Source organism: Dermacentor andersoni, chromosome 1 (genome assembly GCF_023375885.2).
Source record: "Dermacentor andersoni chromosome 1, qqDerAnde1_hic_scaffold, whole genome shotgun sequence".
NCBI lineage: Eukaryota > Metazoa > Arthropoda > Arachnida > Ixodida > Ixodidae > Dermacentor > Dermacentor andersoni.
Genome location: NC_092814.1, coordinates 123,878,878 through 123,906,804, shown reverse-complemented (window position 1 = coordinate 123,906,804; position 27,927 = coordinate 123,878,878). Strand labels below are relative to the sequence as shown.

At 47.2% G+C, this 27,927-nt stretch overlaps 1 protein-coding gene across 1 annotated transcript in view; it reads left to right on the top strand.

Moving 5' to 3' along the window:
• Positions 1-27,927, top strand: part of LOC126545824 (cell adhesion molecule Dscam1-like) — a 710,777-nt gene that overhangs the window by 554,703 nt on the left and 128,147 nt on the right. The window contains exon 8 of the mRNA XM_055061988.2: positions 14,372-14,520. Within this exon, the coding sequence (XP_054917963.2) occupies positions 14,372-14,520 (149 nt within the window). The remainder of the gene's footprint in view (positions 1-14,371; positions 14,521-27,927) is intronic.

The following is a 27,927-nucleotide window of genomic DNA, read 5'->3' as shown; positions in this document are numbered from 1 at the left end:
ATTTCTTTTTAACCCCAGGTGGTCTAAAATAATCCGAAGCGCCCCACTAAGGCGTCTCCATAGCCTGTGCGTTGCTTTGGGAAGTTAAACCCCATCTGTGCACATAATTTGATGTTTGATGTTATCCATCTGCAGCAACATGCCATGCAATCCGCCAAACCTCTCGAGGATCCATTAAAGATCCTCTCTCTCTCTCTCTCTCTCTCTCTCTCTCTCTCTCTCTCTCTCTCTCTCTCTCTCTCTCTCTCTCAGCTCCATGATTTGATTTTTTTCTTGTACGAGTGCATAGAACTGATTTCCGGTTCCGGTAAAGCATTTTTAGCAATTCTCTATCGATGACCTCAACGGCTCCATGCTATCAGTAGAAAAGATTTTAGCAGTCGTCGTCAGACATAACCCGAAGAACGAATGTAGCCGATTGGCGCAGGCCATAAGGAGCAAACACCAAATGATTTGGAAGGAAGACCCATTAAGCTAGCAGTTTGAGGCACCCCAACCAGGAAGCTCTAGCGCCATCTACTGTAAAAATTAAAATTTGTTTAAAACATGTTCATGTTAAGTATAAGGGAGACTGTAGAGATTCACATTTCACCTCTATTCGGAGTGGAATAACATCAAAAGAATGAAAATAAGTAGTTGGCACAAACCGGCTTCAAACACTTTTAATATATATTAATATTTCACGTCAAAATGCACTGTAAGAGATACCGCCAGCTTGATTTTACGGCTTTTACGCAGCAGGTGTGTGCTATGCTGTCCAAATCGTTCAATTTATCGACGGTGATGGTTTGATATAAATTCGTTGCGAAATGGACTTCACTTAGGCATGCACTTAGTAAATCGATAAACGAGTGTTTTCACAAAAGCACGCTCAGTTTTCAGGACTTGTCGCTTTGGGAACTCGATCGAGTGAACGTACTTTAGTACCAGGAATCTTCACTTTAGAAAGGCATTGTTCATTAGGCTACATTCTTTAGCGGAATGGAATTAATCGCGATGTTTGCGAACCACAAGAAACACTAACTACTTGCTTATGTCAATGCGAAATTTCCAGCATGAGGGCCTCTATCGTGCGCCCGCAATTAATGTACTAGTACCGGGCTCCGCGCCGCCTTCCACAACGTAAACTGGGTTCTATTTGGAGAAAGGCGTACAAAAATAAAACACCACGACTCCATTCATTTGCCACACAAGTATATTATTTTTCTGGGCTCCTAAAACGTCCAAAACAGGGATGCGTGTAGCCTCGTCTTCTACCGTTCTCGGCTGGATAATATATCCGATTTATAATGAAGCTCACATCTCTATATATTATAAAACGAAATTATGAGCACATGACGCCGATATCATAGCTAAGAGAGCGTTAAGATGAAACCGCTCGTTTTACTTGAGGGAATTTTCGAAAAGGATGTTAAGACGATCTCGTTCGTTTTAATCTAGAAAAATTTAAACCCCTGATTTTAAATTAAAATTTATCTTCTGGTAAAGAAAAATAAAGGTGGTGGGGAGGTCGAGAAAGAAAAAAAAATGTTATCGAAAGGCCGCACGCCCACCTTGCACAAACTGCCGACAGACAAGGGAGTGAATGTCACGGCATAGGTCTTCCTGTGTACATTTCCTGTCTCATCGAGGTTCTATGTTATTCGGAAGGACTCGGAAGTTGTCTTTGATCAGCAAGAACGCTGGAAAGAAACATTTATCAGCGCCAACCAGGTGGCGCTGCCTTCCTCCGTCCGAGACATGGCAGCTCGACTTCTCATCGCTGCTCATCCATATTCGAACCGCGAAACGAGAATGGAATACGATGGCGAGCTATTTCATGGCGTGCCTGTGGCTCAGACTCGTAGGCTGAAAATTTTATGAAAGAGATATGAATGCACATCCGTCTGAGTTCTGGATCAGGATACGAGACACCGTCCGTTCGCTTGCGGGGAGGACTGTTCCAGCTTGCTTTTTATTTTCTTTCCTGCCTTTTTTTTTCTTTGGACAGAAACTGTATTTAATTATGCAACCGCTATTCGTCACGCACCTTTGCTGTAGATGTTATTCTTTGAACCTTAGTAACCCTCACGTTTTAGTGCGACGACGATTCAACGAAAGTGAAATCTCGTAGGAAAGTCCACCTTTCTTCAGCTCTCCTCCGTCTCATCGTAGGATAAGTAACGGCACATCTGGCAAGTAGGCGCGAGGAACGCCCACTGAATCGTTTCGCTCAGCATGCCCCGTATCGGCGCGGGGCGCCCAGCGATCATTCGGCGGTGTTGCCCGGTCAATATCCATCGACGTTCCCAACGTTTGTTAAAGCTCGCAACTGGCAATACTGGAGTGATCTTTTTTTTTTATTTTTCCCCCTCTTGCTCTGCATTTCAGACGAGCACGCCTGTGGCAAGCTGAGTACCCACTGGCAAAAGCTCGAAGCATTCGAATCGAGCAAGTCGTCCTCTTTGGGGTGAAATTCATCGCACGCTATGGCAACCGTTTGTCTTGGCAGCAACTATGCACAAACAATATTTCCTTCACCTTCGCATTGCTGCTTTTATTATCGCGAAATACGGTAACTTTTCTGTAAGAACAAACGGGAGTTTTGTCGTTATTTATGTATTGCTGCGGCTTAGGGTGGCGTTAGAGCAAAGAATCCACCGAGCCCGTCGACTGCTACGTCAGGTTGTAGAAAATGAAGGAAAGGGATTTATTAGCTTAGTTACACGCCAATTTACTACCTTTCACTGCAGTAGGAAATGAAGAGCAGATTGGACAGATTGGAAAGTCGTAGTTATTTTTTCCTCGTTATAAAGAAAACGCGCGACACATGAAAATAGCCGCATGATTACTCGTCCGTGCGCAGCGATACCAAGCGTAATTAGGAAGAATTAATAACTCTGCCCAATGCCTGGCTCGGCGGCCACGTGAAAGTGGCGAGGCATTGGCATCGGCGTTGGTCACCGCGAACTGCGAGCTCCCTTTGGCGCGTGAAGCGCGAAGACAATGCTGTGCGCAGAGCCATTGGGGAGGAGAGCAAAGGCATTGACTTAATTATTCCGAGTAACGCCTGGACGTACGGACACCGGGCTCCCTTGCGGGACGTGCGCAACGGAGCCCGGTGTCAGCCTTATTCACACGTAGCCGCAGGGCAAGGAGCTGCGTGAAGCTTGGCTGGCGAAACTTAGAACCGGCAGACAGCCATCGGCTACAACTCATGCATGCAGCAAGCGCACACGAGAGGAAGATTTCTGCTACGGCGCCGGGATTACGCGATGTTCGGTGAGTAGCAGAAAACGCGCACTGAGACGCCCGCCCACGCCCGCTGCCCGGCTAATGTGTAGGACGGCTTGGTCTATGAACTTGTTGATGCTAGATACTGGTAAGTTCACTGGAACGGAAAGGGAGCGGTAAGACGCACATTAAAGAAAGGCATGTCATAGGGTCATGTTTGTCTTAAGAATTAATGCACTGGATTACAAAAAAGAAGCAGAGGGAAATCGCACGCTGAGAAGACCGATAAATATACTATGCGACGCAACTTGAGAAACAATATTGAAATGTCCAAGAACTTAGAAGCCAAAAAAAGATTGAATCGTCGCGACGGCGCATCACAGTCGCCGTAGACGTCGAAGTCTCTATAACGAAATTATTTTTGGACAGTTCTGATAGCGTCCACGCAACAATGGTTGCTAGTGTACTGTCAAATGCTCATATGCTGCGGCCTGAAGCTCAGGGCACGCACACATACACACGGTGCGAAAACGCGCTCATAGCGAAAGCAAAACATTGTGCGCGGACATGCATGCAGACGCGCAGTCGGTCGCTGCGAACCCGTGCGATCGCCACATTGAGGCTTCATTCTGTTATGCCCCATTTGTTTATACAGACAGCCTACTATAAGAACATATTTCACATAGTTTACTTTCAGCGTTTGCCTACCTTTCACGCAAGAAGCCGGTTCGGGAGACTCCTTCGCGGCGACCGCGCGTACGGAGTGGCCTTCGCTGTACGTATTCGGTAAAGAGATGGCGTCTGTAAACGATTCTGTGTTTTAAGTTTGCCCAAGATTATTATATCGACAGTCAAAAACTTCCATCGTTTTGAGAGTACCTACCTAAATGTCCAGGAGAACTGCCGCGTGGTGTTTTTATTGAGCGCCGTAAGCGAAACCTATGAGGAGCGCGCCGCGTGATCCCTCATACTAGGCAAGGGAGGCGCTTCCGACAGATGGCGACTCCGTAACTCCTCGCCCCCAATATGATATATTTTAATTTTAAGAGCGTGGGTAGCGTTAGCTGGGACACCCAGTACAATCCAGCTTTACGTAACATAAGATTGCTGTGATTGGTACTTACTAACAAATTCTGGTGGCGCCAAACACTTGGTTGGTTTTTACTTGAATGTTGGGGTTACATAGAATGCCTTGCGGCGTATTTCAGCGCTGAAAAAGAGCGTTTCATTCGCAATTACGGCTGGTTATATTTGACTGCAATTTTAGGTCGATACGTTTATGTTGATCGCTGCAGACAAAGAAGTCCTCAGTTTTCGTTCAATTTGTCTCCATTTCTGGGAATTAGATTTATAGTCGGTACTTCAGCGCGATACCCTCAATATCAGGGAATTCGACAAATTTCTCAATTCGTGGTCTTTTGGACGCTTTGTGAGAGTTCTCATTCGACGACGATAGCGTACCATAGGAACTATAATTCAGTATTAATACAGTAGAGATGTTCACTGTAGAAGGCGGTGTCGTTCGTCGTGATTATATGAAGCCTGCCGCTCACTTGGATCCTCTGCAAGAAAGTTTCGAGGAATTTCCCGTAACGCTCCCAGCTGATATGTGATAGATTTCATGGTTCGTATTCACAAAACTTCTCTTCGTGAGTGCCGTCCGCCACCGGTCATCGTGGCGACGATAGTCTTGTCGTGACACCTATTGCTGTCGTCAGTGGCTGGTGCCGGGTGCCCGAACTCCGGCAATTGAACAAGAGCACTTACGTAATATTTCCGTGAATAATGGCCCATGTTTTCTCCTTCCTGTATCATGCCTGTTTCCCACGTGCAGTACTTGGTTCGCAAAATTTGTCACACATCTATATAAAAGAAAAGGCAGAGCAAGGAGGTACTATCTTGGCAGGTCGATAGCATGACACTTGCTCTATTTTATCTTCGCTCCTGTAAGAGAAAATAAGCGAAAGAACAGCATAGCTTTCGCTGGTGAAGCGCTCACGGAGGGGGCTTTTCACATCCCGTTCAGTTTTCTCTCCTCTCATCTCGTTCATCCGATCGGCCTCGTCAATTGCGGGGGGGTGGGGTTAGGCTGGTGTTGTGGGAAGGCGAGGCGGGGTCACCTCGGGCCTCGACCTCTGTCGGCCGACAATCACTCTCATCGGGAGAAACGGGCTGCTGGCGGGGGTGCCCCGTGGCCCCACGGTATTCCCACGTGACCTCTTTACCGAACGACGTCCGAGGATCTGGTCGTTTATCGGAAGGCTCTTTGTTCGCTCCTTGTTGAACGTTTATTTCTGTTCGTTTCTTGTCCTTCTGTTTTGGACCCTCCTTCCTATTTCCTTCTTGTTGCCCCTTTAACGCTTCCCTCTATTGGTGAACCTATCGTATACTTCTCGATAGCAATGCCCACCACGCCTGTTTAACATTTTTCTTGTCGCCTAGCTGCAAGCATACTTCGGAAGAGTGAGAAAAAAGATTAAACCAGCTACGTTTCACGTTTTTCTTGATGTGTTGCTGTGCGACCGCTCTCATGCTTCGCGCAGTCATGCTATACAGGAGCGTATCGCCAGCTGCATTTTCGCCAGGTTGTAGGCATCGCTTATCCCCCCTGACCCCATTCCCGCGCATCAAGGAAGGCGTCGGCCATCCAGGCAGAACGCGCGTCGGGGAGTAAGCCCGCTGGTTTGGATGCATATTAGGCGCGTAGCAGCGTACAACACGCTCGAGAGGAGCGCTCGTATCGCATCCCTCCTGCTTACGAGGCTCGTTCCGCCAACCTCATCTTCACCCAGCCTGGAACTTTCGTCCAATTTTGTTCTTGCGTTTGTTTGTTTTTTCTACACGTATTTCTGTCGTCGGTGACGGCGTCTTCTTTTTGCGTCGCAGCATTTCTGCTTAGGTGTAAACGCCGATTCGCCCGCTGTGTGTGCTTGCGAGCGTGTGTGTGTGTGTGCGTAGGAGAAACGGCTGCTCCACATTGCAATATTGCACTCTTAAACACAAAGGATCTTGGGTTGATATGAACGGTAACCACGGTAAACAATACAACAAGCCAGCAAGTATGTATATGACAATAAAAACAGACATGCAATTTTGGTCTATAGCGGAGAAAAAAAATTTGTACATTTGGCGCTGATTATTCAGTAACTGTGTCGTACAATCTGAGTGATTCGTCAAAATTTGAGTACTTCGCTGCCTCCTCTTCTGCGTGTTTACCAAAAGGAATGGTCGAAAGTGAGACACATTTTTTTCGGAATTTACGAATATTGAAATTGTTGAACTGAATAAGAACATTTCAGACTAACTGTCCTTGAATATTGCGACCACTAAATGCAAACAGAAATGAAAAGCGGAAACTGTACTGCAAAGGTAAACAAAGCTTATCTGTGTATGACAATCATGTATGAAGCTTCTCTCTGCGATAGCTGACCTATGTAGGAAGATGGGCTAGTTATATACCTCTAAAAGACTAAAGATTAATGTTATATGTCTCCGTAAGGAAACTACGCTATATAACTCTGAAGCATATGGGACATCGCGGTAGAAACGGAAACATTCTTAGGTATAACAAAACTCGACATAACATTTGCAGAGATTCTAAATTTACATGGAGCTTAAAGTATTGACGTCGCCGTTTCAATGCGAGCTGTCGTACAAAGAAATTCACTGCTGCAAATGTTTGCCCCGTAAGTGCTCCCCCTGTTCACATATAATTCATACAGCAATGGAATATAATCTTTAATTTGAATCAAGGACAGCCAAGAATAGCTAAGTATTAGCTAACTAGACAGAAACGGCCAATTAATTTAGACATATTCCTCTCGAAATAGCCTCAGCGGCGCGTAGGTAAAGTCGCCGTACATAGCCAGTAATGGAATTACATGACCGCTCTCTAAATTATAATTCCGCACACCAGCGCATTCGCGAACATTGTATAAACTAAAATAGCAGATCATCTCTTTGAATACTAATTGGTATTCAATGAGATGATTTGCTATTTCTTGTTATTCGATTAATCGATTAAACGAATGGTAATCGCTTAAACGAAAACAAACTATTTAATCCGAACTCGAGACCTCAGACATATGCACACCTTAGCGTTAAAACACAAGTCGTGACTTGCAGAGTCACGCCCCGTGAGACACTGCGTACACAAAAAAGACTTATTAAGCACACGAACTCTACACGTGGTGTGAGGCAGCATTGCCACTTCGACAAGAAAGAAATAAAGACTATGTGCTTTTAAAAGGTCATAAGGGGCATCATAGTTTAAATTTCGGAGCTCAGAGTTGCAGATACAACTGTTCTTTTTTTTCTTTTATTTATTTATACGAGTCTTAGTTAAAGATTGTGAAATAAATAGATAACCACGAGGTCGTAAGCGAGCGTCATTAACGCCACGTTCGTTTACGTCCCAACCGTTCGCGACCCTCACAAAGTGCGCTGCAGTCTTCTCCATTTCGAAGACAAGCGTAGCTCTCTCACTCCCCATCTATTCGACAGCTGGCGACAGTGCGCTGTGGCCAGTACGCGATATTCACGTCCACGCACCAGTGGATTCGTCATTCTCATTATAGGGCGGTCGCATTCTTCGCTGCCAGCATAGGTCATATGCCCAACCTTGTACCCTTCGAGTACCATGCTTTTGGGTGGTTTTGTGGCGAACGCTGTTGCGTTGAGTGCGCAGGTCGACCTACTTCCCTCCGCCACGGTCTTTCAGCACCGGAACACATATTGCTTCCTCGGTGATGCCATGCGGCGTTTTCTATTTTGTTTTTATCTATTTTTTTCCCCTATGTTTAGTTCGTTTAGAAGTCTTTACCGAACCGTGCGCCTACTCTTTCGCGAGAACGCTTTCTTCATTTTCTTTTCCGCAATACTCCGAGCTGCAGCCGTAGTGCTCCACGTTGCAGTGGAAGTGAGGGACCCGCGGTTCACTGCGCCCCCCCCCCCCCCCCCCCCCCCGTGCCCCACCGCCGCCCAGCCTTTTCCCCCGAGTGCCGCATGCAGGCGTCGAGCGCCGCGCCGCGAATCAATCGCCCACATGACTGATGCACGCACTTCTGCTTTGTCCGGGCAACGAAATTCCGCCATTGCTTGCACGTACATTTTGTGTCCCTTCTCTCCTTTTTTTTAACTGCGTATTTGCTTTCTGGAGCGTTGTGCAAATAGAGCCGAATTCATTTTAACCACTTTGCATTCGAGCCGCTCCAGACACTTTTGCCCTTTCGTCTACTTTTTTTTCAGTTTATTTATTTTCCCTGTCATTGTGTCGCTCGAAATGTTTTGCGAAGTTTCACGAACTCGATCAGCACGGGCGTACAATAATGGCGTGATATAACCAACCGCTCTTTGTTTCTTTCCTTCCTTATTTTTTTTTTCTTTTTCTTCTCTTGCCGTTTCACTTCCTATCCAAAAGAATGTAACGAAAGAAGGGCGGTGCTGCTCGTCACACATTGCTTTCTTTTCTCTCTAGACACGCGGAGTGTGATCAATGTGCGAGAATATATCAGCGGTTCGGTTAAGCAAACAACGCGACAATAACCACCACTATCACCTATGACAAGAATGTCTGTTTGGTTCTCTCTGGGTTCTTATTCGCTTTCCTTGAATTCGGTTAGAGGTTGATTCTGTGCTGAACTTCTTGTGTGGTTTAGAAGGCAGTCTGAGCTGCCTTATGAATAGAAATAAATTTCCCGTCAATACATTTTCTTTCTTTTTTTTCTTTTTCCAGTCGAGGCAAGCGATGCAGATTCCTTAACGTTCCAGCATCACCGTTAACTCATTTCTTTCAGAATTTTATTCGTTGCCCCTTATTCCTACATATAACGTAAAGGTTTTTTCTTGCATAACACAGCCTTGTGGACTTTGAGGTTGCCTGCTCCACCACTAAGCGACGCACCGCAACCTTCACTACCGTGCCTAAGACTCCCGCCGAATTCTAAATAACCAGGTTGACAAACACTGCAACAACGTATGACTGGGCTAGTTGGCGTTTCGTTGGCAAAAACAGTGACATAGCATGACTGTGCGTGGTCAATCGGGCAACAGGTTAGGGACACGGTGATGTAGTAATACGGCAATGCTTAATCAGACCAGCTAACTGACCTTCGCCTTCTCACAAAATTACAAAACCAGTAGTTCCTCGCCATCGCGGGTGTTCCTTGGCCCGGTCAGCTTTACATGTGCACTTTCGCTATATGTATTTTTCAGACTGCGTTTCTATGAATGCGGCTCTGGAATTGCGATTATGTACTTAATGCGCCGATAATGAGCACCACAAGATTAGCGAAAGGCGAAAAAGCGCTCAGTGCAAAGAAAAAAAAGGGCTGGAACGTTTCATGGAATAAATGGTCTCATACATTCATCATGTTTAGTTCTATAGACGATAAATGATATGGTGACTTTAGGAAGTCGTTTTTCCAGACGGCAATGCATTCATAATAAAGGAAGTATGGAAATTATCTTGTAACAATGAGTCGGTGGTTTGTCAGTGTTTGAAAGTGCGCACATTTGCACTGTGCAGTAACGCTGTCGTTTCGGGAATACTTCGAATAAGCAAAGCGAAAGGCTTTGTCTTGAATCCCTTCGAAACGTTTTCTGAGATACTGTTGATATGAGTCTGTGAAAATACTGCCATATTCGAGGGTTGGCCGCAAAACAGATATTTAGCTTAACATTTAACGTTGGGGGCCGCTTCTGCAAGTTTCCTGCAATTTAAACAGGCTTAATATAGGTAACTATAATGCCACCGCCCCGTTTCAAAGGGGATGCAAATAAATCAGCATTATCTCCATGCGAAGAAAACCTCTCTACATACCTTTCGAAGGATCTTGATAATGCGAATGTCCAATTCGATGGGCTCGCGATTGTTACATCCAAGTATTTCAATAACTCTGCCCGAAATGCTGCAGGTAAAGTTGCAACGCCTTTCTTTTCGCGACTTTTTTTAGTGTTATTTTCATACATGCAGTCTTCCCTGTATTTATTTCCATCCCCATTGTCGACACCAGTTGTCAATTTTAACTAAGGTAGAGTTTAACCTTATCTGGTTATCAGGTGTGCGGACTCATCCTGTTTAAGCAGGTGAACAGGTGAATATATGTTTATAAGTTTTCGTCGTGGATCACAATACCCCGCAAATTTTGTAACACTGAAAATATTATAATTCCGCAGCTTTGACGGCTTGTAGGTGCAGTGCGACGGTGTCTCTGTTAAGCAAGACATCGGGAAATGGTATTTCCGTCGTTATTGTTTTAAGATATAGAGCGAAACGTGGAGTTTTCCTGAACCTTTGGTATATTGCGTTGAATCCAGCGTTGCAGTATAACTCTGCATACATTTAGTACTTCTCTTGGTTCCCCTCTTGATTTTCTCATTTTCTATCGCTCTCAGCAGCTCAGCATTGGCGCCTGTTACGTGCAGTTTCATGTTGTAACTTGCTTCCAACTGCTAGTGAATTGTACTAGTGGCCGATGTGCTTCCAGTCTGCTCATGCAATCTTCCACTGAACCGTATAGCCCATACGCTCATTTCATACACTACCGCGATTTGACCTGGACCTAGCTAATTTGACCACTGTTGCTGATACTGTTTTCTGAAAACTGGGATAGTTGGTCACCAGCATTATGAAACATAACTGCGCCACAGAAGACAAAGACATTGACCCGAAATGCATATGTAGGACGGGCGCTGGCACAGGTTGGCAGCTGACGCCGCCTGAACAAGTTATTTGCTTATTTATGAGCACACCTCTTCCGATTAATTTTTAAGAAACATGGAAGCTGCATACAAGAGAAGTGGCTCGCCTGCTCAAAGAACATTCACGGTCACCTCCTATCCAGCACCTTCAACTGAAGCTCCATGTCTACATGGCCGCTTTACAGTGAAACGCCGCGTTCAGCGGCTAGGGCTTAAAATTTCCGGGTTACACGAGTCAGCCAGGCGGTGGTCCTCAATGCTTTCTTTCTTTCCTTCTTTCTTTTTATTTTTTTTAACAATAAGGGGATTACGTATCTGCGTCAAGACCGGTGGTGTCCATGTCCACGCTTGATGCCTCCGTCACACGAGCACCGGGCGCGAAGGTCGGCATCCTCTATGGAATTTTGACAAGCGCGGTTTCCGGTGTGTTCCGGGCACCTTTCGACATGCAGGGTATCTATAACGGGCCTTTCATCGTGCATTCTACCCAGATAGACGGACACACGGCGTGCTCGTTAAAACTTCATAATGGCGGACGCTTCAAGACTGAGCCGTAGTTGAGCTCTCCGTGACACTTCCCCCTTCCTTCCCGCGCCCAGTGAACCGGGATCTGAACTAGCCGCGTCGTCGCTCACTGTCGGCTCTTCGCTCCCAGCCGAGATCAGCTGCTCCTGGCGAAGGCGCTCGCGCGCTCGCTCGGCACCGCCGTAGGCCTATATCGGCTAATGGACGCCGTCGCTCGCCCGCCCGCGCATCCCGGCTGCTGCGGGGAAGCGACCGAGAGATGCGAGGCGATTGAATTAGTCAAGCCACAGCGAGCTGTCGCGCGCAGCGGACACATCGCTCCCCGCCGCCCGCCCCCATACCTACTCGAAGCTCTCTGCTTTAGCCGCCGGGCTCTTGCTTCTTCCTCTCTCTCTCTTCACCGTTGGCGGGTTCTGCGAGCACGTTAGCACTGCCTCCCCTTCACATCTCTCTCCTTCCCGACCACTTCCCGCACGCTTGGTCGCGCGGCGCTGACGACTCACCTGCACCGCGGGTGTCTGCGGCCCCTTTCCTCCCGCTCACGGACCGCGGCGCGGAACGCCAGTCTGACCCCCCCCCCTGTTCTCGCCGTTCTTCGGATGAGTCGCATTTAGAGCAGCTCTGTCTATTGGTTCGTCGTCCTCCCGCCGTCGCCGTCTTACTGTCTGCTCAGCGCCCAAAGTTTGTCTCTGCATTGGGCAGCGTGAAAAAGTTACCAGCCGACGAGGCAAATGAAACCGCCATATACGTGCCTATGCGTTCGCGTGCGCCCAGGGTCCCTTTTGAAGAAAATTTTTGAAGAAAACTTTTGAAGAAAACAAAAGTTCGGTGCTCTATGATGTCACGTTTTTACTGCGAAAATTATCTTTGTGCGCACAGCGTTACGTGCTCGGTACAATAAACGGCGTGTGAGTTAACTGAGATTGAATGGCAGGGCATCGCAAAGACAAGAACGTCGCATGCATCTATGTGAAATGGTGATGAGGCATGTTTTACGCAGCGGCTGCGCAGACTAGGTGTATTAACTCCTTTCTTGTGTAGCTTCTCAATTAAAAAGAAGTCAATTTTATGACAAACGCTGGCGATTATTCGCGAAATAACGAAGGCGTAAGGAGCAAATGATTCCGTTTCGAGAATTACGGAGATCCCTACTTTCGCCTGCAATAACACGTTCAGTCTACCTAACGGATCTCAGCCCGTTGAATGAACGTGGGAGAGAGGAAGCGAGAGCGCGCTCTTTGTTGAAAAGCATAGAAGTTTGCCGGCGTAGAAATGTTGCCTACATGATACTCTGTAAGGGAACCGGAGAAGGATGAAAAAGGCCCTAGTAGAAGGAGCGGAAAAGGAAGTGAAAGAATATATAAAATAAGATCACATCATATCTTCACCCGCCGTGGTTGCTCAGTGGCTATGGTGTTGGGCTGCTGAGCACGAGGTCGCGGGATCGAATCCCGGCCACGGCGGCCGCATTTCGATGGGGACGAAATGCGAAAACACCCGTGTACTTAGATTTAGGTGCACGTTAAAGAACCCCAGGTGGTCGAAATTTCCGGAGTCCTCCATTACGTCGTGCCTCATAAACAGAAAGTGGTTTTGGCACGTAAAATCTCATAATTTAATTTAACATCATACCTTCATTTCGCTTTTGAGTTCTTGCTTATCAGAATATGTGATTGGTGTTGGCTTCACTGCTGACTTTTCCTACAATCTAATAGTCCGAATAACAGCTAACGTTAAACTGACGTTCTTCTGAAGCAGTCCATTCGTTATGCACTCTTACCAAGTTTATTCGTAGCACTGAAAAAAGACGTACGCCGCGAATACGCGTTTTATTGACCCCTGTCCAGAAAGCTCATAGCCTTATTGTTTTTCACTTATCGCTTATGTTTGTTACATACATGTGGATCCCTAAGCTCGAGATATATCGAATCGTGCATATCGACTTTATAATCCGCATGTGTCCTCATCGTACTCGTCCCTAACCCTTACCCTTTTCCACTTCCCTCCGGTGCAGATTACCTAGCAGAGTAGGCAGGCTGCCATTTTCCGAGACAGTTTTGCCAACAGTCCTCGCCGTCACCACATTGACGTATGGCACTGCTATACGCCTCTCAATTTAGTGTACAGCTACGCTTGCCCTCACCTCATCTCATCGTACGTGGCTCAGCGTCGTATGCCAGTGAGCGCATCTAATTACAGGAAATTTTCCCCTTGAGCTATGGCGTAAAATACGCAAGAGATGTCGCGTGCGTGAACAGCTTGAAACATCATGTGCGCTGCTAGTGTTTTAAATAACAGTAACACAGAGTGGGGGTGAAATGCGAAAACAGCCGTGTACTTAGATTTGGGTGCACGTTAAAGATCCCTAGGTGGTCGAAATTTCCGGAGTCCTCCGCTACGGCGTGCCTCATAATCAGAAAGCAGTTTTGGCACGTAAAGCCCCATAATTTAATTTAATTTATCAGGAACACAGAAGGCAAGGCAGCGCGCTTGTTCTATAGAAATGTCCAGTGACAGTGATGTGTGCCGCCTCAGAATGTTGGGCGCCTATTTTCATTTTCCTATTCTTCTTTCCTATCTCTTTAAGATTCCTTTCCTCTTCTCTCCTCTCACGTGCAAAGTAGCAAATCGGACCTTTTTTCCTGGTTGACCACACTGCCTTGCCTGTCTTTTTATCCCTCTCTCTCCAGAGCCCCACGTTCGGGAACCTGGTGTCGTAAAAAAGAAAGGGAGGGGTTAGTGATTGTCATTATGGTAATTACAATCATGACTAATGCAAATAATAAATAAAAAAATCAGGGAACTTTATTGACGCAAAGCCTGGATACTCTCAATAAAGCCGCACGCCGATATATCTGTTCCGTAATGAATGCAATACTAGACTTTGAGATCGCTTATGTTACAGTATTGGCTCTCTTTCTCTTCCCTGCAGAGTGACGACGGTGGCGAACCAGTCCTTGTCAAGCGTGTCTTCGATTCTCGTCGTGTCCACGGAGACAGTGGAGGATTCGGGCATCTACAGCTGCTTTGCCAAGAACCACTACGGATCCGACGAGACCAGCATGCGCCTCCTCGTGCAAGGTGACTTAAAACCAATGGTTGAAATGAAACAAATAGTGCAGCGAGATCAAGAGGATATGATGTTGGAAAAGGAGGGGGAGGCGAGGGGGGGATGAAGGCACAGTTGTCAACGGAATATTTTCGTTTCATTAAGTATGTGGTAGTGAGTCGTCAAATCCTCGCTTCGTTTTTTAAAGTCAACAGATAGGCTTCGACTTCTGACCTCGTACTGTGACGTCTTCGATCTCTGTAACCGTCCGCTCGGCCAGACCGGTGTCGTCAAGCACAGCATCAACACCGGCGATGTACATCCCGTCCACCGACGGTCGTGCCACGTATCTACAACATATAGCACCCCATCATTCAAAAAGGCGTCGACAAGCAAATAGTCTTGCAGCCCATGGGCTTCCGCTGTGGTTCACATTAAGCGAACTGCAACGAATTTTCACTTGAGATCAATTTGCTAAAAGCATATATTAGATGTCACTAAAGTAACTGCGGCAAAGCCGTGAGGCTAACAACAACATAATATACTTTACAAAAACAACTTTCAGATTGCCCTGTACCAGTTACAAATACCCTTTCCGACTGTCTTTCCCCCTTACCCTTCTCTAGTGCAGCGTAGCAAACGAAAATTTCCCCCCTTCCGGTTAAGCTCCCAAAAATAGTGGGGAAGATAGCATGCATTTCTTTAAAGCTTCCATATGCACTGGTCTTTTCAGGAAATGATACGTACTATATAACGAGGACTTTAGACGCGGCACACTGAGCAGCTAAAAACTTGGAACAGCAAATAACAACAAGCAACAAACTGTTTCTAGATCACAGTGACATTTTCAGCGACTTAACTGTTCTGAATTTCACCTGCTTGAAGAACGTGTATAAACTCGCTCAAAGTATCTATTCCTCTTGCATCCCTTCGCCGCCAGAAGACTTGAAACGGAAGGTACGGGGACCGATGTGCGAACATTTCCTCAAACAAAATTACTTTTTTGGTAAGACTTGACGCAACATTTTGCAAAATCGTAATACGGGCCCAAATTCGTAAACATTACGAAAAATTTGGGAGAGTTGGAAGGTATGGACTGTAAAGGCGTACCCTTCGGTTCTTGCAATGTCCCTTCACACCTTTGTGCGCTTGGTGGACACCATTCTTACTTGACTTCAAATAGTCCATTTGCTTCAGTTATCTTAACGACACCATTGTCTTCGGCATTTGCAACACGTCTCGGAAGCCTTTCCTAAATTTATTTATTTAATTTATTTATTTATTTATTTATTTATTTTCGGTACGCTCAATCGCCGAGTCATTGCATAGAGGAGTGGGTGACAACATATGAACGAAGAAAAGAACAGAATAACACGTGCAGCGTTATACAGTATTAGCGACAAATTGTAGAAGTGAAATGAAATATAACAGAATGGCACTAAAACAAATACAACTGAAGTGAACAAAAATAAACATAGCATGTCATACAATACTAGTGGCAAAATATGAGCTTAAGAGAAATTGTGAAAGGGTAAAAAATAGGAGAAAGAAAAAAACATGAAAAGGCAAAAGAAATTGCAGGCATCGCGACACATGTAAAAAGAAAAAGAAAGGAGTGGGAAGGAGAGATACACGAGATGATTAAGCAGGGCTATCGCAATGCAGGTGTGCAGATAAAGAATGGGAAAAAAGAGCATGATCAGAAATGGAAACAATTTCGTCAGGTAGGTGGTTCCAATCGTTTGATGTGTGTGGTATGAAGGAAAAATAAAATGTGCTTGTGTTGCAAAAAATGCCTTTAACTTTGTGTTTACGGTCGATCCGTGATAAGCGATAAGTGGGTGGCGTGATAAGCTCGGTACGTAGTGAAGAATGATGGAAAACCTTATGAAAGAGGCAAAGGCGCAAATACTTACGACGCAGTGACAGAAATGGCAGTGATAGAGCTTGTTTATTTGCTGTTATCCCTGTTGTACGATGGTAATTAGAAATATTGAAACGTGTGGCGTTATTCTGAATTAATTCTAGGGACCTAATTACATTTGCGTGATGGGGTTCCATATTGCAGTGGTGCATTCTAACTTCGAGCGGACTACAGTTTTATAGAAGCATTTTGAGGGGAGGTGGCGCTTTGTTGAAGTTACGTCGTGAGTATCCTAATGTATGCTAGCATTGTTACTAATCATATTAATATGTGTATTCCATGTTATATTGTAGGTAATAGTAATCCCCAAGTACCGGTATGATGATACATGGTCGAGTTCGATGTCACCTAGATTGTACGTTGAGGAGCTACCAAGCTGCTGAGAAACAGTCATTAGTTTGCATTTGTTAGGATTTAAATTCATCAGCCAGTTATCACACCAACTTGCAATGTGATTTAAGTCTGTCTGCAAGATATTCTTATCGTCATTGTTACGTATTTTCCTGTAAAGTACACAGTCGTCGGCATACAAATGCACAGAAGAAGAAACGCAGTTTGGCAAATCGTTAATATATAATAAAAACAAAAGTGGGCCTAAAACTGAACTCTGTGGTACTCCCGATGTTACATTTATTTCAGGTGAGTTATTACCATTAATTGTGACGTACTGCGGTGGAGGCGGTTTGTTAGAAAGCATTCGAGCCGAGACAGTATGTTACAGTCGAGATTGAGTGAGGAGAGTTTAAACATTAGTAAGGCGTGATTAACTTTTTCAAAGGCCCGATTTATTCCTTCTGTTCTTGGTAAAAGTGGCCTATAGCTGAATTCGTAGAAATGCTTCAGACGTCGCCAACTTATGATGCCGGCAACTTACGTCGACTCGTCTAACGTCCACTCCAATCCTGACAACAGCCAGTTCAGGCCTTCTGTCTTCCAACTTCTACCTAGGGCATTCGCAGCATCCTAAGGGTGTGCTCATACTTTTATCACTTCGTCAGCGATTCCGTGGACGTTGCACGCCCTCTGACGTACCTTTGAAAAGAAGGTGCTAGTCTTTGTGGGACGCTGCACAGGCTCCAGCCCCAGAACACCGTGAATTCAAAGCGCACCGCCATATTGATGAGCGCTGGTCGCGCCATCTATCCCAAGCGCCACGAAGTAGCAGGTCTGGGCTGCCACGCCGGGATATGCGACCCGGCGCAAAAGCGAAACTTGGGCTTTTTAGCTGGGCGGAAGGCGTGTTTCGCGTTTTTTCTAACCTGTCATTTTCGCTGTCTCGATCCAATCAAACTTCAAGACCTCATGCAAGTCCGCAATGGCCACATTGAGTGCTGTGCAGACTGCAGAAGCGAATACATCGGGCAAGTACGCTATTACGTTTGTACAAACCGCACGCTATATGCTAGAACACGTGTGAGCTGTAGTATCTCCGCATTTTTGGCACGTAACCTGTGAAGCAATATAGAGCACTGTGTTGGTGCCATATATTATTAAAGCACGCAGAACATTGTCCTCTGCACTTTCAGTTTGGTCTTGTTTGTCATGGTCACTACTGGGTTGGCCGCGTTTGGCAACCAACTGGCGAGGTCGTTTGACTGGGCTTATAGCCTGCCTGATTAGCAGACGCCTGCCCTTCACCACCTGCACGTTGAAAACAAAATATATGTTATAGTAAGAAGGGCTGTAGTTCTTTCCCATGCCATCACTGTTGCGAAGATATAAAGTCCTCTGAAATGAAATAGAAAATACACCAGGCCAATTGTATCGTGCAATTTATCGTACAACATTCAGAACACAAGCCTACAGCGCTCGAACAAGCAGCATATGATGCTAAACCTGCACTCATTGGAAAATGAGGAACTACAGTAGTTATAATGTGAAACTACGTGTGCAGTCAAAGCTCGTATAACAGGGTGAGCATGACAGGTGCAGGTGTTGTACAGTTGTTGCACAAGCCATGACAGGGAACATAAAATTACCATCCCTACTTAAAGCTGCATCATCAGGGACCCCTTTGGTACAAGACAACAACCGCACCTGCATTCCAAGAAATTAGCCCCACCAACTGCTGCTACCTGGTATCAGACCTGTTTCGCTTGTGCGAGGCCATATCGGATTGTTGGCGCTCCCTTAGAAAAGAAAACAGTAAAAAAAAAAAAAACTGGCGAGAACGAGCAAAATTTTGTTACAAAATACAACAATTAACCACCTTATTTTCCTCGCTATAAGAACGGGAAAATCTTGCGCTTTGCCCCGCATAACAGCCCGCACGCAGTTTAGAGCTCAGGAGGCTCAAATGAATTCGTTACGAATGACACCTGCAACACCAGCTCGAAAAGACAGGCGCGCTGCAAGAACACCTTCGGCGACGAGCAGTTTACGTTTTTGTGGACGCATGCTACGTGACGAGCAGACTTCGGTTTACTTTCATTAGCAATAACGCTCACCAGCAGGGCAACATTCTATTGTCTACAACTTGTCGTTCACGCTTAATGGTCGTGCCGTGCACCAGCTGCAAGTATCGCTAACCGCAAACTCAACTGTTCCGCTTAACCGTCGGGAGCTCTGATGACTGAAAACACGAAAAGGCTTGCCTTTTTGTTATAGCCAAGGCGAAGCACCGATACGGGATTCTTCTCTGTAGGCTTGTTGTTCAGAAAGTGCTCGGAGCAAACCTGCGTGCTACACATATTACGTTCGTAGGGCGCGAAGTTGAACGTGGCACCAAAATATACACAGATCGAATACTCACTCGTGCATTTTCACTGGGTTGGTAGTTCTTCCTATTCACTGCAGCTATCCACCGGTGGCGCAGCTTGGCATTCTTCGTTGCGGATGGAAATCGGTGCAGGCTGAAAACACCGCACCGGCAGGATTCCCTACGTGTGTTGTGCTCTTCGCAAACAGCGCTAAGCAACCTGCTCCTTTTGCGCTGGTTGTTTTGGCATCCTAACACGACGCAATGATGCCCAGATGACTTCTTGTACTTTGGATCCGCGTGAACGGGCACATTTCCGCACTTTGGAGTCCTAGAGCTGACGCTTGCCATGTCTACCGGTCGCCGGCGAACACACTTTGGCAGCCTAGTACAAAATGGCGCCGGTCGACCGGGTAACCCGGGTGCGAGAGTATGCGTTCGGTTAGTCTGGGTGCGAGGCTATCGTGTTCTGGTCTATACCCTTGTCACATTGTTGAGGAGTCCGCCGATTCTGGTCCATTCTTATGCCTCCGTTCTCACGGAATTCAGGTACCATCCCAGTGGTTGAAAAAATCGGCGCTGTTTTGGCCCAACATCTACATGGGCTTGGTCGTATTATCTTCTATGCTAGCAGTCTGGTCTCCCACGTCGGAACGCAGTTGCTCCATCACCGAGAGGGAGAGCCTTGCAGTTGTCTGGGCGATGAACCAGTTCGGTTCCTTTATGCGTGGCGGACCTTTTACCGTCGTTACCGACAAGGTGGTATTCTACCAGCACCCACTCAGCTGGCTTTCGTCCGGGAAGGATCCCCCTGGTTGCCGTGACTAATACATGTCACTTCATGAGTATACTCTAAGAGCTCTCACGCGTCCTTTTGGGACAAAGGAACGACAACACAGTAGTGCAGGCAATCACAAGGGCATTTATTGCACCTTTCCTACACCAATGCCAGCTATCCAAATCAATACCAATAGAACATGCCGATGGGCGCTGATGAATCGAGGAAGTTCGACTCAACGCGACCGGATAGCGAGCGAATATGTTCGCCTCCATGCTGGACCCCAACGCCTAATCGTTCGCGTGTATGGTCACGCGAACGGTTGCGTGTTCGAACGATCGTGTTCTATTCCGGTGTCCTGTTCCTATGCCTTTCGCAGAACGGGCCCGCGAACGGCAGGCGAGTGCGCAAAATATCCGCGCAGCCCGCCGACCACAAGCCAAAGAGGAACGGGCTACTCCCTTTTGCGCTCCAGTAACCCCGCCGTTAGCTGGCGTTAGCAGCGCAACACTCACGCCATCTCTCATACTAATCTGCAGCCGCACCGACCGCCGCCAGAGCAAGGCCACGCGGCGAAGCCAGATTACAAGGGACGCGAGCTATGCGGGAAAACAATATCAGGGGACGCGTGAAAGTCGAACGTCCCCACAACTCCTGCTTTATTGCCTGGAAGTCCTGCCGGTCATACCTTGACGTAGTCGATGAGGCCCCTACCGGCGGAAAAAGTTCTTTTTTTTTTGTCCTTTTCCTTTTGCTTCATTACTTAAGAATATGAAGCTTACCGTAAAGTGAACTCTCATCGATAAATTCATTCTACGATTAAATAAAAATAAATGTCTCCCTACGCCTTCCTTGAATTCACTGTCTATTGACTTCATATACTATATACGCAGTAGGTTTTGCTATTATACCTATAAAAACGTCACTGTTTACGCTGCTATTGGCTTCATCAAGAATCTGTTGGGCCGCTAAGCACGAGGTCGCGGGATCAAATCTCGGCCACGGCGGCCAAATTTCGATGGGGGCGAAATGCGAAAACACCCGTGTCCCTTGATTTAGGTGCACATTAAAGAACACCAAGTGGTCCAAAAAACCCAGCGCTATGAACATGTCATAGGGAGGACCGTCCGTAACCTTAACTGGTTGAAGCATAGAAGTTTAGAAGCATAAAACTGAATATGGAGTGTCCTTCCTAAGCGTCGGTTGGAGAATGTCCCCCCAAAAATGCAGCATCCCTACAATCTATGAAACAGTGATCTATGGTCTCGGCGCGTGGACAGAGTCGATAGTTTGTTGATCACGGCACGAAGCAGCTCTCGAATTTAACCAGCCTTTAACAGGCAGTGTTTCCGAATGTAACTTAAAGAAAAATGATTTTACTCCAGGAGGTACATGCATTTTTTCTATTGATAAAAAGAGTGTAAAGACTGCTCTTGCAATTACAGAAGATTTTTGAGCGGCTTCTGGTGCAAGCGTTAACTTTGAAAAAAGTTCAGGTTTTTGGTTTGGATTATGGGCCACAATGCCATCACATTACGCACGCATTCAATGGAAAAAAGATCTGCGTTATTTAGGTGGACCTTCCTCACAGCATAGAAAAAGCAACACTCATTGGTCGGGAGAACTTAGAAAAATTCAGCGTAAATTCATGGCGAGGGCATAATTTGTCAATGTTCAGTCATGCTGAAGTGTGCAACGTGTTCTTAGCTTCCCGTCTTACGTATGTGCCGCAAGTACTGTACTGCTCACGACTTCGCATTCAGGCACTGCATCGCGTATTTGCAACATTTATTTGGAGTTCGAGCCACGGCTGCTCCAAGGTTTTGTCTTACCAAAGGTGTGCCTAGTGCGTGCCTGATTGCCCACGTCACGTCACAGCCATCTCGCTGACTAGTGCGTGCGTCATTGGGCGGCACACGTGACGGTGCGCAGGAGGTGGCGCCACGTCATGACTGTATACAATGAGCGCGTTCATGAGGTTCCTAAGTCTACGAACGGTATGGTGCTTTCGCATTCCCACACGTAAGCAGCCTTAAGTGTCTGCCGAATTTTAAGTTTAGTTTAGGTCTGCTCATTGACGTCACAGTCGGAGCAGCAGCGGCGGCGGTTGGCGGCGAGCGATGAAGGAACGTGCACGCTCTAGTGAGGACGGCCGCGCAAGTACGCGACTGCGGAAGAAGCGCGTGCCGCTGCGCCTTAGTGAGGAGGTCGCCTTAGTGCCACACGTGTGGTTCGCACTGCTGCTCGTTATGTCATGCAAGAAGTCTTGCCCCGATTGTTAACTTAATGTATTACCAATATGTCTTCCTTCACGTATTACAAAATGTGCAGCAAGCTTTCGCCTTCTTGTGTTACGAGAGTGTAACACCTGCCGAACTTTTTTGTTCTGTATGGCGCAGTTTATTTCAAAGGAAAAGAAAGTGGAGTAAAGGTTGTGGCTGTCATATCAATAAAAAAATTTGCAAATGATGAAAGATATTGCCACGTCTGTAGTGCGGCAAGGACGATGGCGATAAGAAGATACATCGTCATTTAAAGGAAGCATAGCGAACAAGAAGTGACTAGCGTGCATTATTGAACAGACCAGATTACAGACTTTCAGCGTTTCCCTGGAATGTCCGGTCGTGTCCCTCTCGGCAATGCGAAGTTTCGATTACCCCATTATGATGTCAAATACCGCAATTAAATCTGAGACATCAGCAGGGGTGGGTTCGCACCATCGAACTTTTGCGCGTCATGTGGGTATATAGAATCACTGAACAATTTGCTCCTCTATTGCCGAAAATATAATTCTGGAAGAAAGACCTAATTAGAGCAGCCTCTACTGCGTATGGGCCTTCCTCTCTCGGTGATCAATATTTTTATCTTCTGGTGCAAATACCCTTGGTCGAGCCCGAAAGTAAGTGTGTCAGACTGTGCGTGAGCACGTCATGAGACTCTCAGGTTAAACGCATTTTACGCATTATTAACATTAAATCGCGTTATTTTCATAATCTAGCATCCTTGTCAATTAAGAAAAAAACTTACAATCACTGTTATTTAACTATAGGTAGTACTGACCAATAAGTTACCAGGAGGCAAGGACTTAATGTGTTTCCATTGCGAACCATGGCTAATAACCCCCCCCCCCCGCCCCCCGCCTCTAATGGGGACGTCGCATACGTTCAAGATGACAGCATCAAAAAGTCCGCTCTTGTTACTGTTCCTACTGACTAGTGCGTTGTCCCTCGAGTTTCCGACGCCGCGACACTGGTGGAGGTGCTGGGTACTGCGACTATATGCTCGGGTCTCCTACCAAGATACATACACGCAGTCCATGGTATTAACCTTTCGTAACTACTGCAGTGCACCAATTCAGCCGCCGCCTGCCAGGCCTGAGCTCAGAATTCACGACCGTTCCAGCTGCGACTAGCATGGAAATTCATACATCGGCGAATCTCCCTCTTTCACAGATGGCGACAAGCCTTTCCCAGGTGACTTTTCAGCATCCTCGCGTTCCGGACATCTTTCGTGGCGATTCATTTGAAGACGTTGAGGACTGTCTTGATCAGCATGAAATGGTTGCTAAGGCCAACGACTGGAGGGCAGAAGAAAAACTTGTGTACGCTTATTTCACACTAGAAGACAGCGCTCGCACGTGCTTCCATAACAGGGAAGCGTGCTTCCAAACGTGGGACGACTTCCGACGCCAGTTCCTGGATGAAGTCTCCAGTTCCGACCGGCGGGATTGCTCGCAACAACTTATCGAAGCGCGCTTCCATAAACCCAACGAAAGCGTCGCCATGAATGCTGAGGATATGGCCCGTTCATTTCGCCGACCTGACCCCGATATGCCCGATACTAAGTAAGTGCGCCATCTCATGCGAGGAAATAACGACTAATTGTTTACAGGTCTGGTACGAAACCCACCAATCATGGTAGACGAATTCATCTAGGAGGCCACTATCGAGCGGGCCCTTCAGCAACGATGCCGGCACTTTGACCGCCTTCCCAATAACACACCGTTTGCCGTCGTCGCTCGGAATGCCACTACTAGTGAAAGCTTTTACAAACCCTGGTTGCTCTTTCTACCGAGCCAGCAGTCGCTTCTGTCGGCGAAGTCGTGCGCCAGGAGCTGTGGCAAGCCTTTTCATCGCCCGCGCCGTATACCCCGAAATGCGCCTGTTGAGCTATGCCGATGTATGCAGTTCATCATCCTTCACCTACACGGCCGACAAGGCCGTTCCATCCGCGACCTGTTGCCACTGCCTCCTGGCAGCGGGAGCCTGGTAGACGACAACCAGCTTGCCAAACTGACTTGTGGCGCACTGCCGACCGTCGACCACTCTGCTTCTATTGCGGGGAACCAGGCAACATTGCCCGTGCCCTCATCGAGAAATCGCCTTTGGAGGCTTTCCACGTCCAGCTTGCCGTCGCTTTGAATACTATCGTGCCCAGGACCAAGGTCACTTGTCGACCAACCAAGCCGCTTCGCCACGTCGTCGCTGGTAGACTCTGTCACCTCAACGTTACTATTCCCCCATCCGCCAAAGTTTCGCCGACATCGTCAGGGGCCGTTTCCCCAGTCCTTGCTGGGAAAACTAACGGCCCCGACCTCCGGGGGGAAATGTTACCAACTGTCGAAACGCTGAAAAGACCCCCCAACCGCCGCAAAAAGACAATATGACCACGACGAGTAATGCCGACGAAGGTGTTCGCGCCGACCTAAGCCTTTTTATTGGCGGACATTCCGCGACATCCCTTGTGGGTACCGGTGCCGATTTCTCGATTATGCGTCAAGAGGTGGTTGACCGTCTTAGAAAAGTGAAAGCACCAGGGACACTGCCACACATCAGAAGTGCTGGTGGTCAGTTAATGACGCCAACAGGTAAATTTACCGTCAGACTCCGCATCCGTGACTCGAGCTTTGTTGCCACTTTCGTTATCTTGCTCAAGTGCTGCAAAGAACTCATCTTGAGGATGGATTTTCTGCAGGATAGCGGCGCAATTATAAACAACCCGGAGCGTTTGGTCACATATTCTGCGAGCCCAGATTTAGATTGGAACAATGATGGACAGCGCGAGCACTTACGACTAGCCGACGACGTCACGGCTACCGCTGCGAACCTGCTGCCTTGTGTCTGTCTCTAGTGAGAGACCGTACTATTCATAGTGATGCAATAGCGGAACAGTTGCTCGCACAAGGCTTTTCGATTGCAAAAGGCATTCTGGCATTAAATCATGGGCATGCAGAAGACCTCCTTACGAATTTTAGCAACTAATGCTGTGACATCCCGAATGACACTGCAATTGCGTACTGTGATGTCATTGCACGGGTAAAGGACTGTTTTGCTGTGCAGCATCACGAAATGAGTGAAACGGCCATTCTGGCCCCGGCAACGTTGGCTATCGACGTTAGCTCCACCCTGTTACCCACTGAGAGGCCGCGCCTATACTGGAACTAATGCAGCAGTTTGAGAGTTGCTTTTCGTACACGTCCAAGGTCCAGCAAACAACGCTGACCAAGCATCGGATAATTACGGAAGACTACTTCGACAGAACCCCTATCGTGTGGCCCCGAAGGAACGCGAAGAAAAATAAAAGCAGGTGAAGAAAATGCTGGAGAATGACGTGATACAGCCTTCGAAAGAGTCCTTAGGCTTCCCTCGTGGTGTTGGACAAGGAAAAAGCCGGCAGCTTACGCTTCTGTATTGACTGCCGCTAGTTCAATCAGGCAAAAAAAAAAAGACTCTACCCGTTACCATGCGTAGACGATTCACTAGACACGTTGCGCTCGCAAATTATTTTTCTTCCATGGACCTGCGCAGCGGGTATCGGCAGATATAAGTCGGCGATAGAGATCGTGAGAAAACCGTCTTCGTGACACTCGACGGTCTTTACGAATTTAAGGTGCTCCCTTTCGGTTTGTGTACAGCGCCAGCCATTTTTCAGCGTCTAATGGACGCCGTGCTTTCAAGTCTAAAGTGGCAAACATGCTTGGTACTCCTGGATGATGTGATCGTGTTTTCAGCTACATTTGAAGAGCAACTAAACCGGCTACTGGCCGTTTTTCAAGCCATACGTTCAGCTGGCCTCACGTAAAGCCAGAAAAATTTCATTTTGACATTAACGAACTCCAATTCCTAGGCCCCGTGTTCAGTAACGAAGGTGTCCAGCCTGACCCAGGCAAAATACACGCTGTCACAAAGTTCCCCACACCATCTGACAAGAAGGCAGTTAGACGCTTCTTAGGCCTGTGTGCCTATTACCGACGGCTTATTGCGGACTTTTCATGTATTGCTTCACCGTTGACGCGACTAACACGAGAGGATGTTGCCTTTATGTGGGGTGAAATAGAGCAAATTACATTTGACGAGTTACGTCAACATCTGCAAACGTCCCCAGTTCCTGCACACTTTGACTACGAAGTCCCGACAGCACTTCATACCGACGCGAGCAATGTAGGTGTGGATGCCGTGCTGGTGCCATGGCAAGACGGCTCCAAAAAAGTGATAGGCTACACCAGCAGAACTCTCTCGCGCACTGAGGCAAACTACTCCTCTGCGCAGAAGGAATGCCTCGTTAAAGTATGGGCTTTTATCATATTTTGTCCTTATCTGCGCGGCCGCTCATTCGCCTTCGTCAGCAGCCACCATTCTCTCTGTTGGCTGACCAACTTAAAATATCCACCTCGCCGATTGGTGCGCTGGAGCCTCAGGCTTCAGGAGTTATACATGGCCGTCGTATACAAGTTTTTTGCAAGAAGACTGTCCTCATTTTGTTTGAAGCACAATGTTCTCTATTAGAACTTTCCTCCGACGGGCAGCGCCTACTTACTGGTCGTGCCTGCTTCGCTTCGCAGTGAAATTCTCGCAGCGTGTCATGATGAGGCCACCTCAGGTCATCTAGGTTGCACACGAACATTGTCCCGACTGCGGCGCATGTGTTATTGGCCGAAGCTCCCAGCCGCTGGTAAACATCGCATACGCACTTCTCCTTACTGCCAAAGACGCAAAGCGCCACCCGTCAAGAGAGCTGGTCTCATACACCCTGTAGAGGTGCCGGGAACTACATCCGCCAAAATTGGCGTGCATTTTGTTGGACAATCCCCAACTTCTACTACAAGGAACAGGTGGATTATTGTTGCCACCGATTACCTTACCCGGTATGCGGAGACAATCGCTACCCAGTGGGACAGAGCAACTGAAGGTGCTCGATTTTTAGTCGAATATGTCGTCCTTAGGCACGGTGCCCCAACTGTAGTAATTATTGGCAGGGGAACCGCGTTCGCGGCCGAACTTCTAGATGCATTTCTCAAATTTAGCAGCACAGCCCACTGGAAAACGACAGCCTATCATCCCCTGACGAATATACTAACGGAGCGTTTGAACAAGACACTCGCAGACATGCTTTGCATGTACGTCGATATGGAACATAAGAACTGGGACGAGCTTTTGCCTTATGTAACCTTAGCATATAACACCGCTTGACAGGAAACGATTCGTATGACACCATTCAGCTTGGTACATGGTCCCGATGGCAGGGTAACGTTGGATGGAAGGCTGCCGCACGAGTGTATCCATGGAGATGCTGAAGAATTTGCTCAACGTGCTGAAGAAGCCAGACAGCTTGCACGTGGGCGCATCCGCAAGCAGCAGGACAAGGACGCAACGCGGTACAAATTTCAGCACAAATCTGTCGCCTACAAACCTGGCGAGAGAGCGTGGATTCAGATGCCCATACAGTGTCTCGGACTTTCTGAAAAACTGCTAAGGCGATATTTTGGGCCATACATAGGGATCCGACGCCTGAACGACGTGAGCTACGAGATCGTGCCAGATAATAAAACCTGTTCGCGGCGCCGCAAGCACCTACGCCAAGTGGTGCATGTGATGCGCATGAAGCCGTACTTATCCAAGTGACTCACGTTTTAATGTTTCGTGCATGCGCAAGCTTAAGTTGCGTATCGGGATGATGCCGTCCTTGCAAGGGGGACAAATTCCGCGTCTGTAGTGCGGCAATGACGATGACGATAAGATATATCGGCATTTAAAGCAAAC